At 41.6% G+C, this 19092-nt stretch overlaps 1 protein-coding gene across 1 annotated transcript in view; it reads left to right on the top strand.

Moving 5' to 3' along the window:
- Positions 1-557: 557 nt before the first annotated feature.
- The window catches only part of LOC148864116 (uncharacterized), a 29360-nt gene continuing 10825 nt past the window's right edge, over positions 558-19092 (top strand). The window contains exons 1-2 of the mRNA XM_088975789.1: positions 558-1552; positions 3394-3496. Coding sequence (XP_088831915.1) covers positions 784-1552; positions 3394-3496 — 872 coding nt within the window. The 5' untranslated portion in view covers positions 558-783. The remainder of the gene's footprint in view (positions 1553-3393; positions 3497-19092) is intronic.

Genomic DNA, 19092 nt, shown 5'->3' with positions numbered 1-19092 from the left:
GAACTTGCCTAACATTGGGGACGAGGTGGGGATGGAGTAGAGTGCCTTGATTATGGGGTAGGGATAGGGATGGGATGCCCCGCCCTCAACTCACCCATGTTGTTATTCCTATATAATTGTTAATTATCAGTGAATTATTTATATTTATTTAAAGTTAGTCAAAATAATAAAAATTATTAAAATTACTACAAATTATTAATAATGCTAAATTTATTAAAAAATATTTATTTATATTAAATTAACAATAATTAATTTATATAAATCAATATTAAATGAAAAATACAATTATTAAAATTTTATATATTAACAATAACTTTGAATATTTTTAGTTAATTAACAACAAATTTTAATTATTCATTTAATATAGTAAATAAAATTATTATATATTTCAGATTTTCCGTGCGATTCACCGCTAGTATTTTATTATAACAAGAAATGATGTTACATGGGCTATAAAACTAACAGACATCCAATTTGTTGGCTGGTATGCCAGCAGCAACAACTGACATGCAATTAATCTGGACATATTGGAGTTTTTAACATTTCTTATTTTCTTTGAACAGATTCATATCAGATCTGCAATTGCAGTTCTCCCCGCATTCCCTGGAAAAAAAAAAAAAACTGTTGCAATAATATACCGATGCAGTCCAAACGTCAACAAGAACAAGAACAAGAACAGATTGATCTCTTGTCTTTCTATATATCTATTTGTTGGCGCGGCCGAACTGTGCATTAAAGGAGAATAACAGCTAGGAAGGGTGATTAGCAGAGAGGGTGTCGGAAATGTGTAAGGCAGCTGTGATCATCTACAGTACAGTAGTTCTGCTTATTCTCTTCCTTCTATCGTACTCTCCCAAAACATCCCCAGTGCAACGCTACCGCCGCCTCAAGCTTCGTTCCAACTTTACTTTTCCCATCAGAGGTGGAGGTGGCGGTGGCGGTGGCGGTAGCGGCAGACACCGGAAGCCCGTCGCATTCGACCCACTTGTCGCTGAAATGGAACAGCGCCGCGCGGAAGTAGTTCTGCTTATTCTCTTCCTTATATCGTACTCTCCCAAAACACCCCCAGTGCAACGCTACCGCCGCCTCAAGCTTCGTTCCAACTTTACTTTTCCCATCAGAGGTGGAGGCGGCGGTAGCGGCAGACACCGGAAGCCCGTCGCATTCGACCCACTTGTCGCTGAAATGGAACGGCGCCGCGCGGACAAAGAATGGGAAAGAAGATATTTCGAGTATACCCGCAACGAGTCTGTCGAAGCTCCGGGAGAGGAGCCGCAACCCGAATGGGAGGACTTCATGAACGCCGAAGATTACTTGAACGGTGACGGGAAATTCAACGTCACCGATAGGTTGGTTTTGTTGTTTCCCGATATTGATATCGATCCAGTTGACGGGTTTGTGACGGAAAGCGAATTGATGGAGTGGAACTTGAGGCAGACGGAGAAGGAGGTGATGCATCGTTCTGAGAGGGAAATGGAGGTTCATGATAAGAACCATGACGGGTTTGTTTCATTTGCCGAGTATGATCCCCCCGGTTGGGTGAAGAATTCAGGTCAGCATTGTGATTGTAGTTTAATTATTTCTTGATTTCTATTGATTGGAAAAAAAGTTTATCGTGGGACTTGTCTACATCTTTCTCTGAGAATCTTGGGCGTTCCATTGACAAAACTGCGGCTGCCTTTCTAATCTCTTCCCACTCAAAACTAAATTCTAGCGATCTAGCTGCCTCATCATCCAAGGATATGATCAATCCATCCCCTCCACTTTTAATCTATCATTCATCTATCTTTGGTAGATAGACTTGAAATGATACACAAATGCTCTGGCAATCTCTTCTTGGTTGCAAGTGAAATCCACATTCACTTCCAGTTTGGCTATAGAGTTCTTCCTTCCATTTGTTATTGCATGAAAAAATTTTGTATTGCCATCCACCACTTTAATCCATTTATGTCTTGATTTCTGTCTTCAACAAATCTCCCCCAGGAACAACTTCTTAATTGCTTTCCTCTTCGCTTAAACAATCTTGACTTTCTTTCTCATCTATAAGTTCAATCTGAGAGAACCTGCTAATGGAGATGAACCTGTTCTGATACCAAGATTTCTTATATGCGGTTTAGATAACCTTTCTCTCTCTCAAAAAAAAAAAAGTTCAGGTACTCAAATAGAAACAATAATGAGTAAATGAAAAAAATACAAAAGATAATAGAGAAGGAAACGGTTAGAGAGTTTCTTGGGGTGCGTGCACTGCCTCCTTATGGTGCTCTGTAGATCAACAGAAATGCCTCTATCCACAGACTAAATTATGACTTCCGATGTAAATGGCATAAATGCCTTCCTTTAGACACTATAATCCTGGCTTAAAAAAAAACACTACAATCCTCACCAAATGGTAATAGGAACATGTTCCATCAGCATGGGAAGCATTCCTCAAATTTTGGGTCTATTGTTCAAAAGCAATTGCCTAGGTGATGCAGTTATGCTTGGCAACTTAACTTGTTGCCACTTCACTGGACATTTGCAAAATGGGTATCATCAGGTCAAGGGAATTCACTAATGGACCCTCATTAGCACTCTAGTCCTTTCAGGGTCTCTTTGAAAGAGAATCCAATATGTTTTGTTTGTTAATATATATAGGATGATATCCCTTTGTGGGTGCCTTCAGAATAAAACAATTGGGATTAGACAGTCATCTGAAACATGTATGTCATCTAGGCAATGCAGGTGCTATCCTGTCACCAAATCTCGCTTCACTGCTTTTCTGTTTTGATTGGTGACTGACTGATCAGTAGACATAGACAATGAAGAAGCATTACCCTCTCCAGTAAGGACAGGAAAAAGAGAGCCAGCTCCCTTAGCTACTCTCCTTCAATCATGATACATTACTGGATACCTAATACCCACTTATCCAAGGGGTTTTATCCGCAATTCAATTCTACCTGTTTACTCTCCCTTTAGCAAGATATCCTCATCTTATCACCTTGATAGCTGTATGACTTCAACAACATGTAACTAAATAGTAAAGGTAACTATTAACCATGGTACTTATTGCATCTTAACAGTAGTTGCCAATGTAATGGTTAAATAATTTATCTATCTTTTCTTTTTTATTTGAAAGACAATTTATGTATCATTTCTATACAAACTGCAATCCTTTCATGATATTTTTGTACTTATTTCTAATTCCGATTCATTGTTCTCTAAAGAATTGAAATCTTCTGAGGCTTAAATCTCATTACACTTGCCTTGAGGTTTATGCCTTAGGGATCTTATGGTCCTTCTATCTTGCTTTATGCCTTCATCTTTTAAGACATTGATGCTAGATGGAGACATGACCTGATTTCTTGATGTTTTTATTGGTGGTGGTTTCTTTTTTCTTTTTATACTTCACACCAGCAAATAATTCGTTTTATTATGATATGGGTTGGTGGAAGGAGGAACACTTCAATGCCTCAGATGCTGATGAGGATGGTCTTCTAAATCAAACAGAATTCAAAGAGTAAGCTTCTGTTTGAGTAGATATTTCTCATCAGACAATCCTATCATTTCTCTGATTCCTCTGTTTGTCATTTTTTTTATCTTCATGCATCCAGCTGATATCAATAACCCAAAACTACTTCAGTGGCTCTGTAAAGAGGAAATACGGTACAATAGATTCTTCAGTTTTCTTCATTTAAATGTGAATTTATTTGCTTTTTTACAATACTTATTGTTACTGATATTGGCACAGTATATTTCTACTTAGTTTGTTCATATTAGTGAATTCATGACCCAATGGAAATGCAAAAGCTTCTCTTTTCTTTTTGTTTGATATCAGTTTTCAGAGTCATTTATATCTTATTCTTGATAGTTCTAGCTTGGGCTTAGTGATCTGAATCTGAGTATTGGGGTTTAGATGAAGAGAGAAAGAGGGAAACTAAGGATTCAATATAAGGGGTGTTAAGATTGAGTTGACCCCCACCCCAGAAGGAATCAAATCATCATAGTTTTCAAGGCGCCAAGGTGAGGCTAGGTGACAGGGGAGTGCCTTGTCTCCTAGTTGCCTTGGTGATGTTTTTTTTTTTTTGAACAAAAGCTATGAATCCTAGGGTAATTCCCTAGATTCCATAGCAAGCAGCAACATCATTCACTATTAATTGTCTATAATCTTCACAAAAAAAATGTATAAGCTTCATTTAAAAAATAGAAAATCAGGATATTCATGAAAAAATGTAAGAAGAAAAAGAAATCTCAGAAAATAGAGGGGTGTGACTCTATTTTTGTCCTAGGAAAAGAAGAAAAGAAGAAAATAGTCACTATTAGAGATGCTTACCCCTTTCTGTTTCTCCCTCACCTCCAACAAACATCCTTGAGGCATCCCGACCCCATTAGTGAAGGAGCGATGACCCTTAACTTCGATGGAAGTGCCTTAGGTAACCCTGGCTTAGCTGGTATTGGAGGTAGATTAAGGGATGAAAGGGGCTGTTAAGATGTGCCGAATATAGATTAGAACCTAATATAGATTAAGGGAGTCGACTGAATGGGTAACCCATCAGATTTTCGACAGACCCTTCTTCTTCTCTTCTTCTTCTTCTTCTTCTTCTTCTTCTTCTTCTCCTCTTCCTGTTCGGACTACTGTAGCAACAGTCAAAACATGGTATCAGAGCAATTCTCCTGACCTAAGTCAGTTGGAAAGCACCTCAGCACTGTTCGTGACTCTTCACCTTCATTTCTGATCAGTCGATGGAGAGAACTGGTTCGCCCTAGGTCAGAAACAGTACAGCTTGTCTCTCTGCTGCGCATAACCTTCTTCAACAAGGAAAGTGACTTCAGTAGTGAATGGTTGATTGATAATCTCAAAGGAAGGTCGGTTCTCTCTTCTTCTAGTGTTACTTATATTTCTGGGTAGAAATCCTACAAGAAGCTGTTGTACTGAGTAGAACCTAGAGAACTAGGTTCATTGTTGCCCTAAGAAGGGCTGTGTGTGCAGTAGCCGAATGTGTAGGGCTGCCGTAAGTTGTTGTGTAATAGCCGAATGTGTAGGGCTGCTGTAAGTTGTTGTGTAATGCCCTCTTGATACAGTATAAGGTAGAATGCAGTGACCTTGCCGAACTCCTTGTGGTTGTGTAATGCCCTCTTAAGTGTGTTAAATAAGTCTGAACTGGGTGCAGCAGATTTGGCTGTGTTGTGGTGCTTGAGTGGTTGTAAGAGGGCCTCTACTTGTGATTAGTGAATGGTAAACTGATGCTTATGTGGGACATAAGTGTGTGAAATCAGCAGTAGTGTGAATAAGAACAAGTGTGTGAAGTCAGCAGTGGTGTTTAGAGGCTGCAATAGGGGCTGAAATATCAAACTATGAACAACATCAATCAGCTTGTAGCTGAGAAGTAAAGTTAGAGACAACTGTGAAAAGGTACAATGGCAGCGATAGGAGATGGATACAATGATCAGAAACCTAGTGTAGTAATTTCTTCCGACTACCTAGGAGTACAAATGATCTCAATTAAGCTAAATGCGGAGAACTATGTTCCATGGCTAAATCCGTGGAAGTTTTTCTCAAGGCAAAGAAGAAAGCAAAGCATGTTAGAGATGAGAAGCCACCGGTTGACTCTCCAGGGTTTGATGATTAGGAACAAGAAGATGCTCAAATCATGACTTGACTGTGGAATAGTATGGAACCCAAAATCAGTGCCAACTTCATGTTCCTTGATACGGCTAAGGATATATGGGAGCATGCTAAGAAGCTATATTCTGGACAAGATAACACAACAAGAGTATATCAGCTGTATCAGGAGTACTTTGATTTGCAACAAGGAACCAAAACATTAGAAGAGTACTATGCCTGCATGAAGAATATAAAGAATGAACTCAATGTCTATCATCCCCTTACTCCAGATATTCAAGTTCGACAACAGCAAAGGGAGCAACTAGATGTTACAAGATTTTTAGTGGGGCTGAAGTTGGAATATGAACCAGTTAGAGCTCAAATATTGGGGGGCTCTACTCTTCCTACACTTGAGGAAGTATTCTCAAGACTTTGTAGAATCTCTTTGGGCCAGACAGAGAACCCCACACAGTTTGATAGATCAGCACTTGTGACAGGTTGAGGTGGTGGACATAGTACAAGAGGGGGAGGTCATTCCAGAGGGGGCCGTGGCAATTCCATGATTGGTAGGGGTGGCCGTGACTCAGGGGGAGGCCGTGGCAGAGGAAAAAATAACTCTACAAGGAAGTGTACTCATTGTGGTAGGGATGGACACACAGTGAATTTCTGTTATGATCTACATGGCCCTCCATCTAAATGGGCTAATCATGCTGTAGCAGGCGAGGTTGCTATTAGTGACCGTAAACTGGCAGACCTAACTCCTTCCACATCTACATCTACTTCTGGGAGGGAGATGGTGAGTGTTCCGCGTGATGAGTATGAACGGTTCCTTCGAACTACTTCACAGCATACCACTGCCACATATGCCCAATCAGGTATCGCTTGCATGTCATCTAAAACTCCTTCATGGATTATTGACTCTAGAGCCTCAGATCATATGACCGGGACTCCAGGTGTGTTCTCTTCTCTTGCTGAAACCTCCACACCACAAACTGTTACACTTGCCAATGGGTCCTCATCTCCCATCTGTGGTGTTGGTAATGTTGACTTGGGTTCTGTCCCTTTATCATCTGTTTTATACGTACCTAAGTTTCCATTCAATCTTCTGTCTGTTAGTAAATAACCAAAGCTCTTAACTGTCTATTACCTTCTTTCCTTCCACTTGTGTTTTTCTAGGATCTCAAGACGGGGAAGAAGATTGGTGGGGGGCATGAAGCTGATGGATTGTATTACCTTGATGGCGGTGGATCTTCAATTGCACTTCAGACTTCCCTTACTCCTCTACAATGGCATTGCCGGCTGGGACATCCATCTCTCAAGGTCCTCAAGATGTTGGTTCCATCATTGAGTCAGTTGCCAGTTTTACAATGTGAGTCATGTCAGTTTGGTAAACACCGTCATGTGTCCTTCAGTCCAAGAGTTGAGAGTTGTATGTTGAGTCCTTTTTCTTTGGTTCACTCAGATGTTTGGGGTCCGATCAAAATAGAGTCTTATAATGGGTACAAGTATTTTGTCTCCTTTATTGATGATTGTTCAAGAATGACATTGATTTACTTAATGAAAGAAAGAAGTGAATTATTTTCCATTTTTCAAAAATTCCATGCTGAAATACGCACACAATTTGGTGTTCCGATCAAAGTTCTCCGTTCAGATAATGGTCGTGAATACTTTCTTACTGCATTTCAACAATATTTAGAACAGCATGGCATTATTCATTAGACCTCGTGTGCTTTCACCCCTCAACAAAATGGGGTGGCTGAACGAAAGAATCGTCATCTTCTTGAAATTGCTCGGTCTATGCTTCACCACATGCATGTTCCTAAACGGTTTTGGAGTGATGCTGTACTCACAACATGTTTTTTCATTAATCGGATGCCCTCTTTTATTCTTCATGGTCGGTCCCCCTTCTCCATCTTGTTTCCCACTTTATCTCCGTTTCCATTAACTCCCCGTGTCTTTGGTTGTGTGTGCTTTGTTCATAATCTGAGTCCTGGAATAGACAAGCTAGATGCACGCTCAATTAAATGTGTCTTCCTTGGCTACTCTCGGACTCAAAAAGGGTACAAGTGTTACAATCCTATTGCCCGAAAGTACTATGTCTGCCCTGATGTCACATTTTTTGAGTCTGTCCCCTTCTTCTCCAGTCATGAAGCACCCTTGTCCTCACCCTTACCTCCTCTTCATCTTCCTGTCAGTGATTCAGTTCCAGAGGCTGTTGTTGGAGTAGACTCATCTCTTCATCCAATGCAGGTCACCACTGAACGATCACCGATCCGACAAGTGTATACACGTCGAACGACACCGGTCCCTCCTCCTGCTTCTACCTCATCTGCGGATCCTCTCATGGCTCCTATTGCTGAACCTTCAGATCTTGACCTACCCATTGCCTTACGGAAAGGTAAACGTAGTTCCACACTCCATCCCATTTCCAATTTTGTTTCATTATCTCGTCTTTCTGCATCACATCGCCAGTTTGTTTCACTTTTGTCTTCTATTTCCCTACCTAACAATGTTCAAGAAGCTCTTAGTTCACCTGGATGGCGGCGGGCAATGGAGGAGGAACTTTCTGCTCTTCAACATACTCAAACGTGGGAACTTACTACTCTTCCACCTGGGAAGCATGCTGTGGGCTGTAAATGGGTGTATACTGTGAAATACTTGCCAGATGGTAGTGTGGAGCGTCTGAAGGCCAGACTTGTTGCTAAAGGTTACTCACAGGTGTATGGTGTGGACTATATGGAGACATTCTCACCGGTGGCTAAAATTGGTTCCGTTTGTGTCCTAATTTCCTTGGTAGTTATGTATGATTGGCCTCTCCTTCAACTTGACATAAAGAATGCCTTCCTCCATGGTGATCTAGTGGATGAGGTATATATGGAGCAACCACCTGGGTTTGTTGCTCAGGGGGAGGGTGGTAAAGTGTGCAGGCTGAAGAAAGCAATTTATGGGTTGAAGCAATCTCCACGTGCTTGGTTTGGGAAGTTCAGCGAAGTGGTGAAGAGTTTTGGAATAAAGCAATGCTAGGTTGATCACTCAGTGTTCAGCTATGACTCAGAAGCTGGGAAGATTTTATTAGTGGTCTATGTGGATGATATTGTCATCACTGGTAGTGATAAATTGGGGATTGGCAAACTAAAGGTATTTCTGCAAAATCATTTTCAAACAAAGGACCTTGGAACATTAAATTATTTCTTGGGAATAGAGGTTGTCAGGTCAAAACAAGGTGTGAATCTGTGCCAAAGGAAATATGTCCTTGATCTATTGGAAGAAACAGGACTGTTAGGTGCAAAACCGGCTGAGACCCCTATGGAACCAAATGTTAAGTTGAGCAGTGATATAGGAGAAATATTTGAAGATCCTGGAAGGTATAGACAACTAGTGGGAAAGCTGAACTATCTGACTATCACGAGACCCGACATATCCTTTGCAGTCAGTGTGGTGAGCCAATTCATGCAGAACCCTCGTATACCTCACTAGGATGCAGTCCTTAGAATTGTGAGGTATCTGAAAGATGCTCCAGGCCGTGGGCTATTGTATAAACCAGGAGGAAAACTTGAAGTAGTTGGGTATACAGATGCAGACTGGACAGGCTCAGTGAGTGACAGAAGATCTACTACAGGCTATTGCACATTTCTGGGAGGAAATCTTGTGACATGGAAGAGTAAAAAGCAGATGGTTGTAGCGAGAAGCAGTGCTGAAGCCGAATATAGGGCTATGGCTCACACTACCTGTGAATTAGTGTGGCTGAGGAATCTCCTACAAGAAATTGGGTTTCACATGGATAAACCTAGGAAATTGTACTGTCACAACCAAGTTGCACTACATATCTCATCCAATCCTATCTTTCATGAGAGAACAAAGCACATAGAGGTTGATTGCCACTTTGTGAGAGAGAAGGTTTTTGCCAGAGAGATAAATACTGAACATGTGGGCTCCAATGACCAGTGGGCAGATTTGTTTACAAAAGCTCTAAGCTCAGGGAAAGTGAACTATCTATGTAACAAGCTGGGATTATATGACATATATTCTCCAGCTTGAGGGGGAGTGTTAAGATGTGCCGAATAGGGGTAGTTTAGTCTTCTTCTGTTTATTAAGTAACTTGCTTATGTGGCAATGTTATCAGATTTTCGACAGACCCTTCTTCTTCTTCTCTTCTTCTTCTTCTTCTTCTTCTTCTTCTTCTTCGGACTACTGTAGCAACAGTCAAAACAGGGGCAATATATGTTGGACTTTTAGCAATCCAATTGGTTTGGGTGATTCTACAAAGGCTGAAGTGATGGCTGCTCTCACAGGAATCAGAATAATAAAAAATTTGGGAATCCAGAATTTAGTCATTGCAAGTTGTAGAGAACATTGATGTGGGCCCCACAGCTGTGGTCCTACTCTATCCGTAGGGTAGACTGTATCTAGTCATAGCTGATGGTCAATTTATTATTCTGTTATTCTGTTATTTACTTTTTCAATTTTATATTGTTATGTGTTATGATGTAAACACCAAGGGCAGATGTCCTTTCATGTAACTAGCATAACATATAAATATTAAATTGAAGTGGCGGCGGCAGAATGTTGATGTTTTGGAGCAGCTACAGTAACCCGAACCAGTGAAGAAGGAAGAAGAAGATGAGGAAGAAGACAAGTGAAAGAGAGAACAGGAGGGTTTAGTCGAAACTGATTAGTCTCCCATTCAGTCGACCTCCTAATGTTTATTAGGTTCTAATTACACTTACAAAGACTAAACTGCCCTCACTTAAGTGTGGGGCAGAGTACTCTAATAAAACAACCACATAAGCAAAGTACTTAATTGACATGAGATTACTAAACTACCCCTATTCGGCTCACTCTAACACTCCCCCTCAAGCTGGAGAATATATGTCATATAATCCCAGCTTGTTACATAGATAGTTCACTTTCCTTGAGTTTAGAGCTTTTGTAAACAAATCTGCCCATTGATCATTCGAGCCCATATGTTCTGTGTTTATCTCTCCAGCAAGGACCTTCTCCCTCACAAAGTGGCAATCAACCTCTATGTGCTTTGTTCTCTCATGAAATACAGGATTGGATAAGATATGGAGTGCAACTTGGTTGTCACAATACAGTCTCATAGGTTTATCCATGTGAAACCCAATTTCTTGTAGAAGATTCCTCAACCATACTAACTCACAGGTAGTATGTGCCATGGCCCTATACTCAGCTTCAGCACTACTTCTGGCTACAACCGTTTGCTTTTTGCTCTTCCACGTCACAAGATTTCCTCCAAGAAATGTGCAATAGCCCATAGTAGATCTTCTATCATTCACTGATTCTACCCAGTCTACATTTGTATACTCCACTACTTCAAGTTTTCCTCCTAGTTTATACAATAGTCCACGGCTTGGAGCTCCTTTCAAATACCTCACAATTCTAAGAATTGCACCCCAGTGAGGTATACGAGGGTTCTGCATGAATTGACTCACCACACTGACTGCAAAGGATATGTCGGGTCTCGTGATAGTTAGATAGTTCAGCTTCCCCACTAGTCGTTTATACCTTCCAGGATCTTCAAATACTTCTCCTGTATCACTGCTCAACTTAACATTTGGTTCCATAGGGGTCTTAGCCGGTTTTGCACATAACAGTCATGTTTCTTTCAATAGATCAAGAACATATTTTCTTTGGCACAGATTTACACCTTGTTTTGACTTGGCAACCTCTATTCCCAAGAAATACTTCAATGTTCCAAGATCTTTTGTTTGGAAATGATTTTGCAAAAATACCTTTAATTTGCCAATCCCCAATTTATCACTACCAGTAATGACAATATTATCCACATAGACCACTAATAAAATCTTCCCAGCTTCTGAGTCATAGTTGAACACTGAGTGATCAACCTGGCATTGGTTCATTCCAAAACTCTTCACCACTTCACTAAACTTCCCGAACCAAGCACACGACGATTGTTTCAACCCATAAATTGCCTTCTTCAGTCTGCACACCTTACCATCCTCCCCCTGAGCAACAAACCTAGGTGGTTGCTCCATATATACCTCCTCCACAAGGTCACCATGAAGGCAAGCATTTTTTATGTCAAGCTGAAACAGAGGCCAATCATACATAACTGCCAAAGAAATTAACACACGAACAGAGCCAATCTTAGCTACCGAAGAGAATGTCTCCATGTAGTCCACTCCATACAACTGTGAGTAACCTTTAGCAACAAGTCTGGCCTTCAGACGCCCCACACTACCATCTGGAAAGTATTTCACAGTATACACCCATTTACAGCCCACAGCATGCTTACCAGGTGGGAGAGTAGTAAGTTCCCACGTTTAAGTATGTTGAGGAGCAGAAAGTTCCTCCTCCATTGCCCGTTGCCAATCAGGTGAACTAAGAGCTTCTTGAACATTGTTAGGTATGAAAATAGAGGATAAAAGGGAAACAAACTGGCGATGTGAGGTAGAAAGACGAGATAATGAAACAAAATTGGAAATGGGATGGAGGGTAGAACTGTGTTTACCTTTCCGTAAGGCAATGGGTAGGTCAAGGTCTGAAGGTTCAACAATAGGGGCCATGAGAGGATCCGCAGATGAGGTAGAAGCTGGAGGAGGGGCCGGTGTCGTTTGACGTATATACACTTGCCGGATTGGTGGACGTTTGGTGGTGATCTGCACGGGATGAAGTGATGAGCCTACTCCAACAACAACATCTGGAACTGGATCACTGACAGGAAGAGGAAGAGGAAGGATGGGTGGAGACGAAGGCGCTTTAGGACTTGAGAAGAAGGGGACTGACTCAAAAAAGGTGACATCAAGGCAGACATAGCACTTCCGGGTAATGGGATTATAACACTTGTACCCTTTTTGAGTCCGTGAGTAGCCAAGGAAGACACATTTAATTGAGCGTGCATCTAGCTTGTCTATTCCAGGGCTCAGATTGTGGACAAAGCACACACAACCAAAGACACGAGGAATTAATGGGAATGGAGATAAAGTGGGAAACAAGATAGAGAAGGGGGACCGACCATGAAGAATGAAGGAGGGCATCTGATTAATGAGAAAACATGCAGTGAGTACAGCATCACTCCAAAACCGTTTAGGAACATTCATGTGGTGAAGAATAGACCGAGCAGTTTCAAGAAGATGACGGTTCTTCCGTTCAGCTACCCCATTTTGTTGAGGGGTGAATGCACATGATGTCTGATGAATAATGCCATGATGTTCTAAATATTGTTGAAATGAAGTAAGAAAGTATTCACGACCATCATTTGAACGGAGAATTTTGATTGGAACACCAAATTGTGTGCGTATTTCATCATGGGATTTTTGAAAAATGGAAAACAATTCACTTCTTTCTTTCATTAAGTAAATCCATGTCATTCTTGAACAATCATCAATAAAGGAGACAAAATACTTGTACCCATTATAAGACTATTTTGATTGGACCCCAAACATCTGAATGAACCAAAGAAAAATGACTCAACATACGACTCTCAACTCTTGGACTGAAGGACACACGACGATGTTTCCCAAACTGACATGATTCACATTGCAAAACTAACAAATGACTCAATAACAGGACCAAAATCTTGAGAGCCTTGAGAGATGGATGTCCCAGTCGGCAATGCCATTGTAGAGGAGTAAGTGAACTCTGAAGAGCAATTGAAGATCCACCACCGTCAAGATAATACAATCAACCAGCTTCATGCCCCCCACCAATCTTCTTCCCCGTCTTGAGATCCTAAAAAATACAAGTGGAAGGAAAGAAGGTAACAGAACAGTTAAGAGCTTTGGTTATTTTACTAACAATCATAAGATTGAATGGAAACTTAGGGACATATAAAACAGATGATAAGGGCACAGAAGCCATGCCAACATTACCAACACCACATATGGGGGATGAGGATCCATTGGCAAGTGTAACAGTTTGTGATGTGGAGGTTTCATAAAGAGAAGAGAACACACCTGGAGTCCCGGTCATATGATCTGAGGCTCCAGAGTCAATAATCTAGGGAGAGGTTTTAGATGACATGCAAGCAATACCTGATTGGGCAAGTGTGGCAGTGGTATGTTGTGAAGTAGTTTGAAGGAACCGTTCGTACTCATCACGCGGTACGCCACCATCTGCCAGTTTACTGTCAATGATATCAACCTCACCTGCTATAGCATGATTAGCCCATTTAGAGGGAGGGCCTAACAGAAATTCATTGTGTGTCCCTCTCTACCACAATGAGTACATTTCCTTGTAGACTTATTCTTCTCTCTGCCACGGCCTCCCCCTGAGTCACGACCACCCCGACTAATCATGGAACTGCCACGGCCTCCTCGGGGAGCATGACCTCCCCCTATTATACTATGTCCAACTCCTCTAGCTGTCACAAGTGCTGATCTATCAGACTGTGTGGAGTTCTCTATCTGTTCCAAAGAAATTCTACGAAGCCTTGAGAATACTTCCTCAAGTGTAGGAAGAGTAGAGCCCCCCAATATTTGGGCTCTAACTGGTTCATATTCCGACTTCAGCCCCACTAAAAATCTTGTAACATCTAGTTGCTCCCTTTGCTGTTGCCGAACTTGAATATCTGGAGTAAGGGGATGATAGACATTGAGTTCATTCCTTATATTCTTCATGCAGGCATAGTACTCTTCTAATGTTTTGGTTCCTTGTTTCAAATCAAAGTACTCCTAATACAGCTGATATACTCTTGTTGTGTTATCTTGTCCAGAATATAGCTTTTTAGCATGCTCCCATATATCCTTAGCCGTATCAAGGAACATGAAGTTGGCACTGATTTTGGGTTTCATACTATTCCACAGCCAAGTCATGATTTGAGCATCTTCTTGTTCCCAATCATCAAACCTTGGAGAGTCCTCCGGTGGCTTCTCATCTCTTACATGCTTTATTTTCTTCTTTGCCTTGAGAAACACTTCCACTGATTTAGCCCATGGAACATAGTTCTCCCCATTCAGCTTAATTGAGGCCATTTGTACCCCTAGGTAGTCGGAGGAAATTACCACACTAGGTTTCTGATCATTGTAGCCATCTCCTATTGCTGCCATTGTACTCTTTCACAGTTGCCTCTAACCTTACTTCTCAGCTACAAGCTGATTGATGTTGTTCACAGTTTGATACTTCAGCACCTATTGCAGCCCCTAAACACAACAGGTGGAGCACACACTTGTTCTTCTTCACACTACTGCTGACTTCACACACCTACGACCCACATAAGCATCACAAGCACCACAACACTACAGTAGGCCCTTTTACAACCACTCAATAAAAAAAATTGTGCATCACAAGCACCACAACACAGTCAAACTGCTACACCTAGTTTAGACTTGTTTGACACACTTAAGAGGGCATTACACAACCACAAGGAGCTTGGCAAGGTCACTGCATTCCACCTTACACCACTCGGCCACCTACAGCAGCCCTAACACCACTCAACAACTCACAGCAGCCCTACACCATTCGGCTACTGCACACACAGCCCTTCCTAGGGCAATAGTGAACCTAGTTCTCTAGGTTCTAATCAGTACTAACTGATTCTTGAAGGGTTCCTACCCAGAAATACCAGCAACACAAAAGGACTAAATAATCAGCCTTCCTTTGAGAGTATCAGCCAACCATTCACTGCTGAAATCACCTTCCTTGATGAAGAAAACTGTGCGCAACAAAGAGCAACGAGCTGTGATGTCTCAGACCTAGGGCGAACCAGCTCTCTCCATTAACTAACCAGAAACGAAGAAGGTGTCACGAACACAGCTGGGATGCTTTACAAACAGAAGCAGGTCAGAAACCTCGCTCTGATACCATGTTTTGGAGCAGCTACAGTAACCCGAACCAGTGAAGAAGGAAGAAGAAGATGAGGAAGAAGACAAGTGAAAGAGAGAATAGGAGGGTTTAGTCAAAACTGATTAGTCTCCCATTCAGTCGACCCCCTAATGTTTATTAGGTTCTAATTACACTTACAAAGACTAAACTGCCCTCACTTAAGTGTGGAGCAGAGTACTCTAATAAAACAGCCACATAAGCAAAGTACTTAACTGACATGAGATTACTAAACTACCCCTATTCGGCTCACTCTAACAGTTGAGATTCTGTTCTTCTACTCAAAACCTGTGTTCTACAGCTCTCTCACCACTCTTTCTCATCTTTCTTCTTCACTTTCTCTTCTCTTCAAACCTGAAGTTTCTCAGTGATAAGACTGATAGCAGTCTTGATCACCTACATGGTATCAGAGCCAAGTTAGGGTTTCTCATGTGAGCCTAATACCAGCCGACCACATGAGAATCTCTTAGGACTGGAAGCTGAAAAGGAGGAGTTTGCAGACTGATTCTTGGAGATCGCCAGAAGTGCTAGCAGCTATTGGAATCTTGTTAGGGTTGCAGAGTGTTGGTGATCAGGAAGGACCAGAGAAGACTAGGGTTCGGGTAACCCTAGAAGGCAGCGAACAGTTTTTCCTTGTAAGTTATTTACTTTCTGAGAAGTTCTATCAGAGAAGATAGGTTGGACCTATCTGGAGGGGGAGGCTGAACCATTCTAGGGTTTTCTCTCTTCGATTCACTAGGGTTTTACAGCAAACCCTACTGTTAGGCCAAACTGTCTCAACTTTGTTTCTCTCTGCTCTAGGGTTTGAAAGTGATATTGCGGCAAGCCCTAGTGTTAGACTGAACCTTGTGATTTACCTAGAGCTGCCCTCAAGTTTATTGTTAGCATTGATCAGATTCTAGGGTTTCTTATTAACCCTACTACAAGTCTATCTATACGGTACTGATTGGATTGTGCAACTGAATTGTTCACTTTAAGGACTGATTAAAACCCTAACTCTGCCAAGCATATCAGACCTATTTTTAAGCTGTTTTTCAGAGTCCTAAGGGGTTAGGGATCTACAGACAACTACTATTGTGTTGGCTAGTTGGTTTTAGATAAGAATTATCCCAGTTTTGTCTACATACACTGTGAATACAGATCAGGCCTATACTGTTTTTGATTGTGATTGGTAGTCTAAATGCTGTTTTGAGACTTGACAGAAATGGAGTTTAAAAATCAGGCAGAAGGCAGCCTTGGGAACATTAGTTATGGTAGTGTTTCTGAGATGGGTGGTTAGATTACAACCGTAAAGTTTGATGGATCAAACTATTTGGAATGGGCCAAATCAGCCATGATGCTATTGGTGGAAGAGGTAAATTAGGGTACCTCTTGGGAGATATGAAAGAACCTCCCAAGGGAGACCCGACATATACCAAGTGGATCCAAGAAAACTACTTGGTTATGACATGGCTGTGTAATTCTATGCAGCCTCATATTAGCCGGAATTACTTGTGGGCAAAGACAGTTAAAGAGATATGGGATGTTATGAAAGAAACTTATTCCCAACCCCTTAATGTTGCCAGAGCATATGAATTGAAATGTGAAGTGAAAAACCTTAAACAAGGAGAGAGACCGGTTTCAGTATATTTCTCTACCTTGAAGTCCCTGTGGCATGAGATTGATCACTTAGAGACTCTTGAGTGGGAGAGTCCCAAAGATGCACAGATATATAGAAAGCAGGTTGAGACAAACCGGGTATTTGAGTTTCTAGCAGGCCTGAATTCACAGTATGATATTGTACGGCAACAGATTTTGACTAGAGAAAGTGTGACTCTCTCTTAGGCATACTCATTTGTACACAGTGAAGAGACCAGAAGGAAAGTTATGATGCAACCTCAGCCCACGACACCAGCCTTTGTAGTGATCACACCCAAATCAGGGGGTGATTCAAAGAAGGACAAGAGGAAGGAAGACAAGAAGGATGTGGTATGTGAACATTGTAAGAAGCCCAAACATACAAAAGAAACATGTTGGAAACTGCATCCTCACTTGGTTCCTACGAAGTTGAGAAGCAAGAAGGGCATTGCTCATGTAGCTGTGAACACTGATTCAACATCCTCATCTGGCACAAAAGGAACATCTTTAGAGACCTTAGCTGCAGTTCGGGCTGCCCTAATACAGTTAGAAAAGGAAGTTCGAAATTCATCTCAGCCACCGCAGTCACCATTAGGTACTCGAGCTTCAGCCTATCATTCCTTAGCTCCAGGTACTACTGAACCTTGTTGGGTAATAGATTCAGGTGCATCCGATCACATGACTAGCTTGCCTTCACTGTTTACTACTTACCATTTGTCTTCTGGTAGGGATAAAGTATCTATTGTTGATGGCTCCCTGGTTCCTATTTCTGGAAAGGGTGACATCAAGTTATCAGATACTATCTCCCTGTCATCTGTCTTGCATGTTCCTAAGCTTGATACTAACCTTCTTTCAGTCAGTAGTATTACCAAGCATATGAATTGCTCAGTAACCTTCTTCCCTGACCGATGTGTTTTTCAGGACTTGGAGACGAAGAGGTGATTGGGACTGGCCGTGAGACAAATGGGATCTATCTGCTCGGGGAGAGGTTCTGTTAGGAAGAGTCAGTAGAGAAGATGTCTTTTGTTTCTCAGAGTGTGAGTCCGGTTATGCTTTGGCATAACCGATTAAGTCATTTGTCTTTTCGGTCTTTGAAGAGTCTGTTTCCAGCTTTATTTGAGTCTATTGAGTTGTCTCAGTTACAGTGTAAAAGTTGTGAGTTTGCTAAGCATTGTAGAAAGCCTTATTTATTGAGTAATAAAAGGAGTGATAACTTTTTTGATATTGTGCATACTGATGTTTGGGGGCCTTATCATATCCCTTCCATGGGTGGGTACAGATATTTTTTGTTATTTGTTGATGACCATACCCGTTTTTCTTGGGTTTATCTCATGCGTTCACGAGATGAGGTACCTTCCCTGACCCAAAATTTTCACCAAATGATCATAACCCAGTTTGATGCCAAGATCAAAGTTCTTCGATCTAATAATGCAAATGAATACTTTGTCAAATCATTGACATCTTATCTTCATCATCATGGGGTAATCCACCAGAGCTCTTGCCCTCATACACCTCAGCAGAATGGAGTTGCCGAAAGGAAGAATAGGCACATTTTGGAAGTGGCTAGAAGTCTCATGTTTACTTCCAATGTTCCTATCCACTTCTGGGTGATGCTATCCTCATGACGGTATACCTTATTAATCGGGTTCCTTCTAGGGTCCTTGATATGAGATCTCCTTTTTCCCTCCTACACCCACGTGAGGACTTGTTTTCTATTCCTCTTAAGACATTTGGTTGTACCTGCTTTGTTCAGCTTCTCGGACCTCATCACTCCAAGTTCGAACCCAAAGCCTCCAAATGCATCTTCCTTGGTTATGCACAAACTCAAAAGGGTTATTGCTGCTATGGTTCTGTCTCAGGGAGGAAGTTTGTCTCCATGGATGTCACTTTCTTTGAGGGGACACCCTATTATCCTCGGGTTTCCCCTCAGGGGAGAGCAGTGAGAGTGGGGGTTTGAGTTCTTGTCTTCAGGGGGAGAGCAGGGAGAGTGGGGCAGTTCCTTTACCTATTCCATTGGGTGATGAGAGCTGCAATGGTAAGGGTGGTCAGAGGGATCAAAAGTTGAGGGAGAGCTGCAATGGTGAGGGTGGTCA

The sequence above is a fragment of the Nelumbo lutea genome, chromosome 3 (assembly GCF_056320005.1).
Source record: "Nelumbo lutea isolate HS-2025 chromosome 3, American lotus-T2T, whole genome shotgun sequence".
NCBI lineage: Eukaryota > Viridiplantae > Streptophyta > Magnoliopsida > Proteales > Nelumbonaceae > Nelumbo > Nelumbo lutea.
Note: the sequence above shows the minus strand (reverse complement) of the source record. Positions and strands in the feature narration are given on the sequence as shown.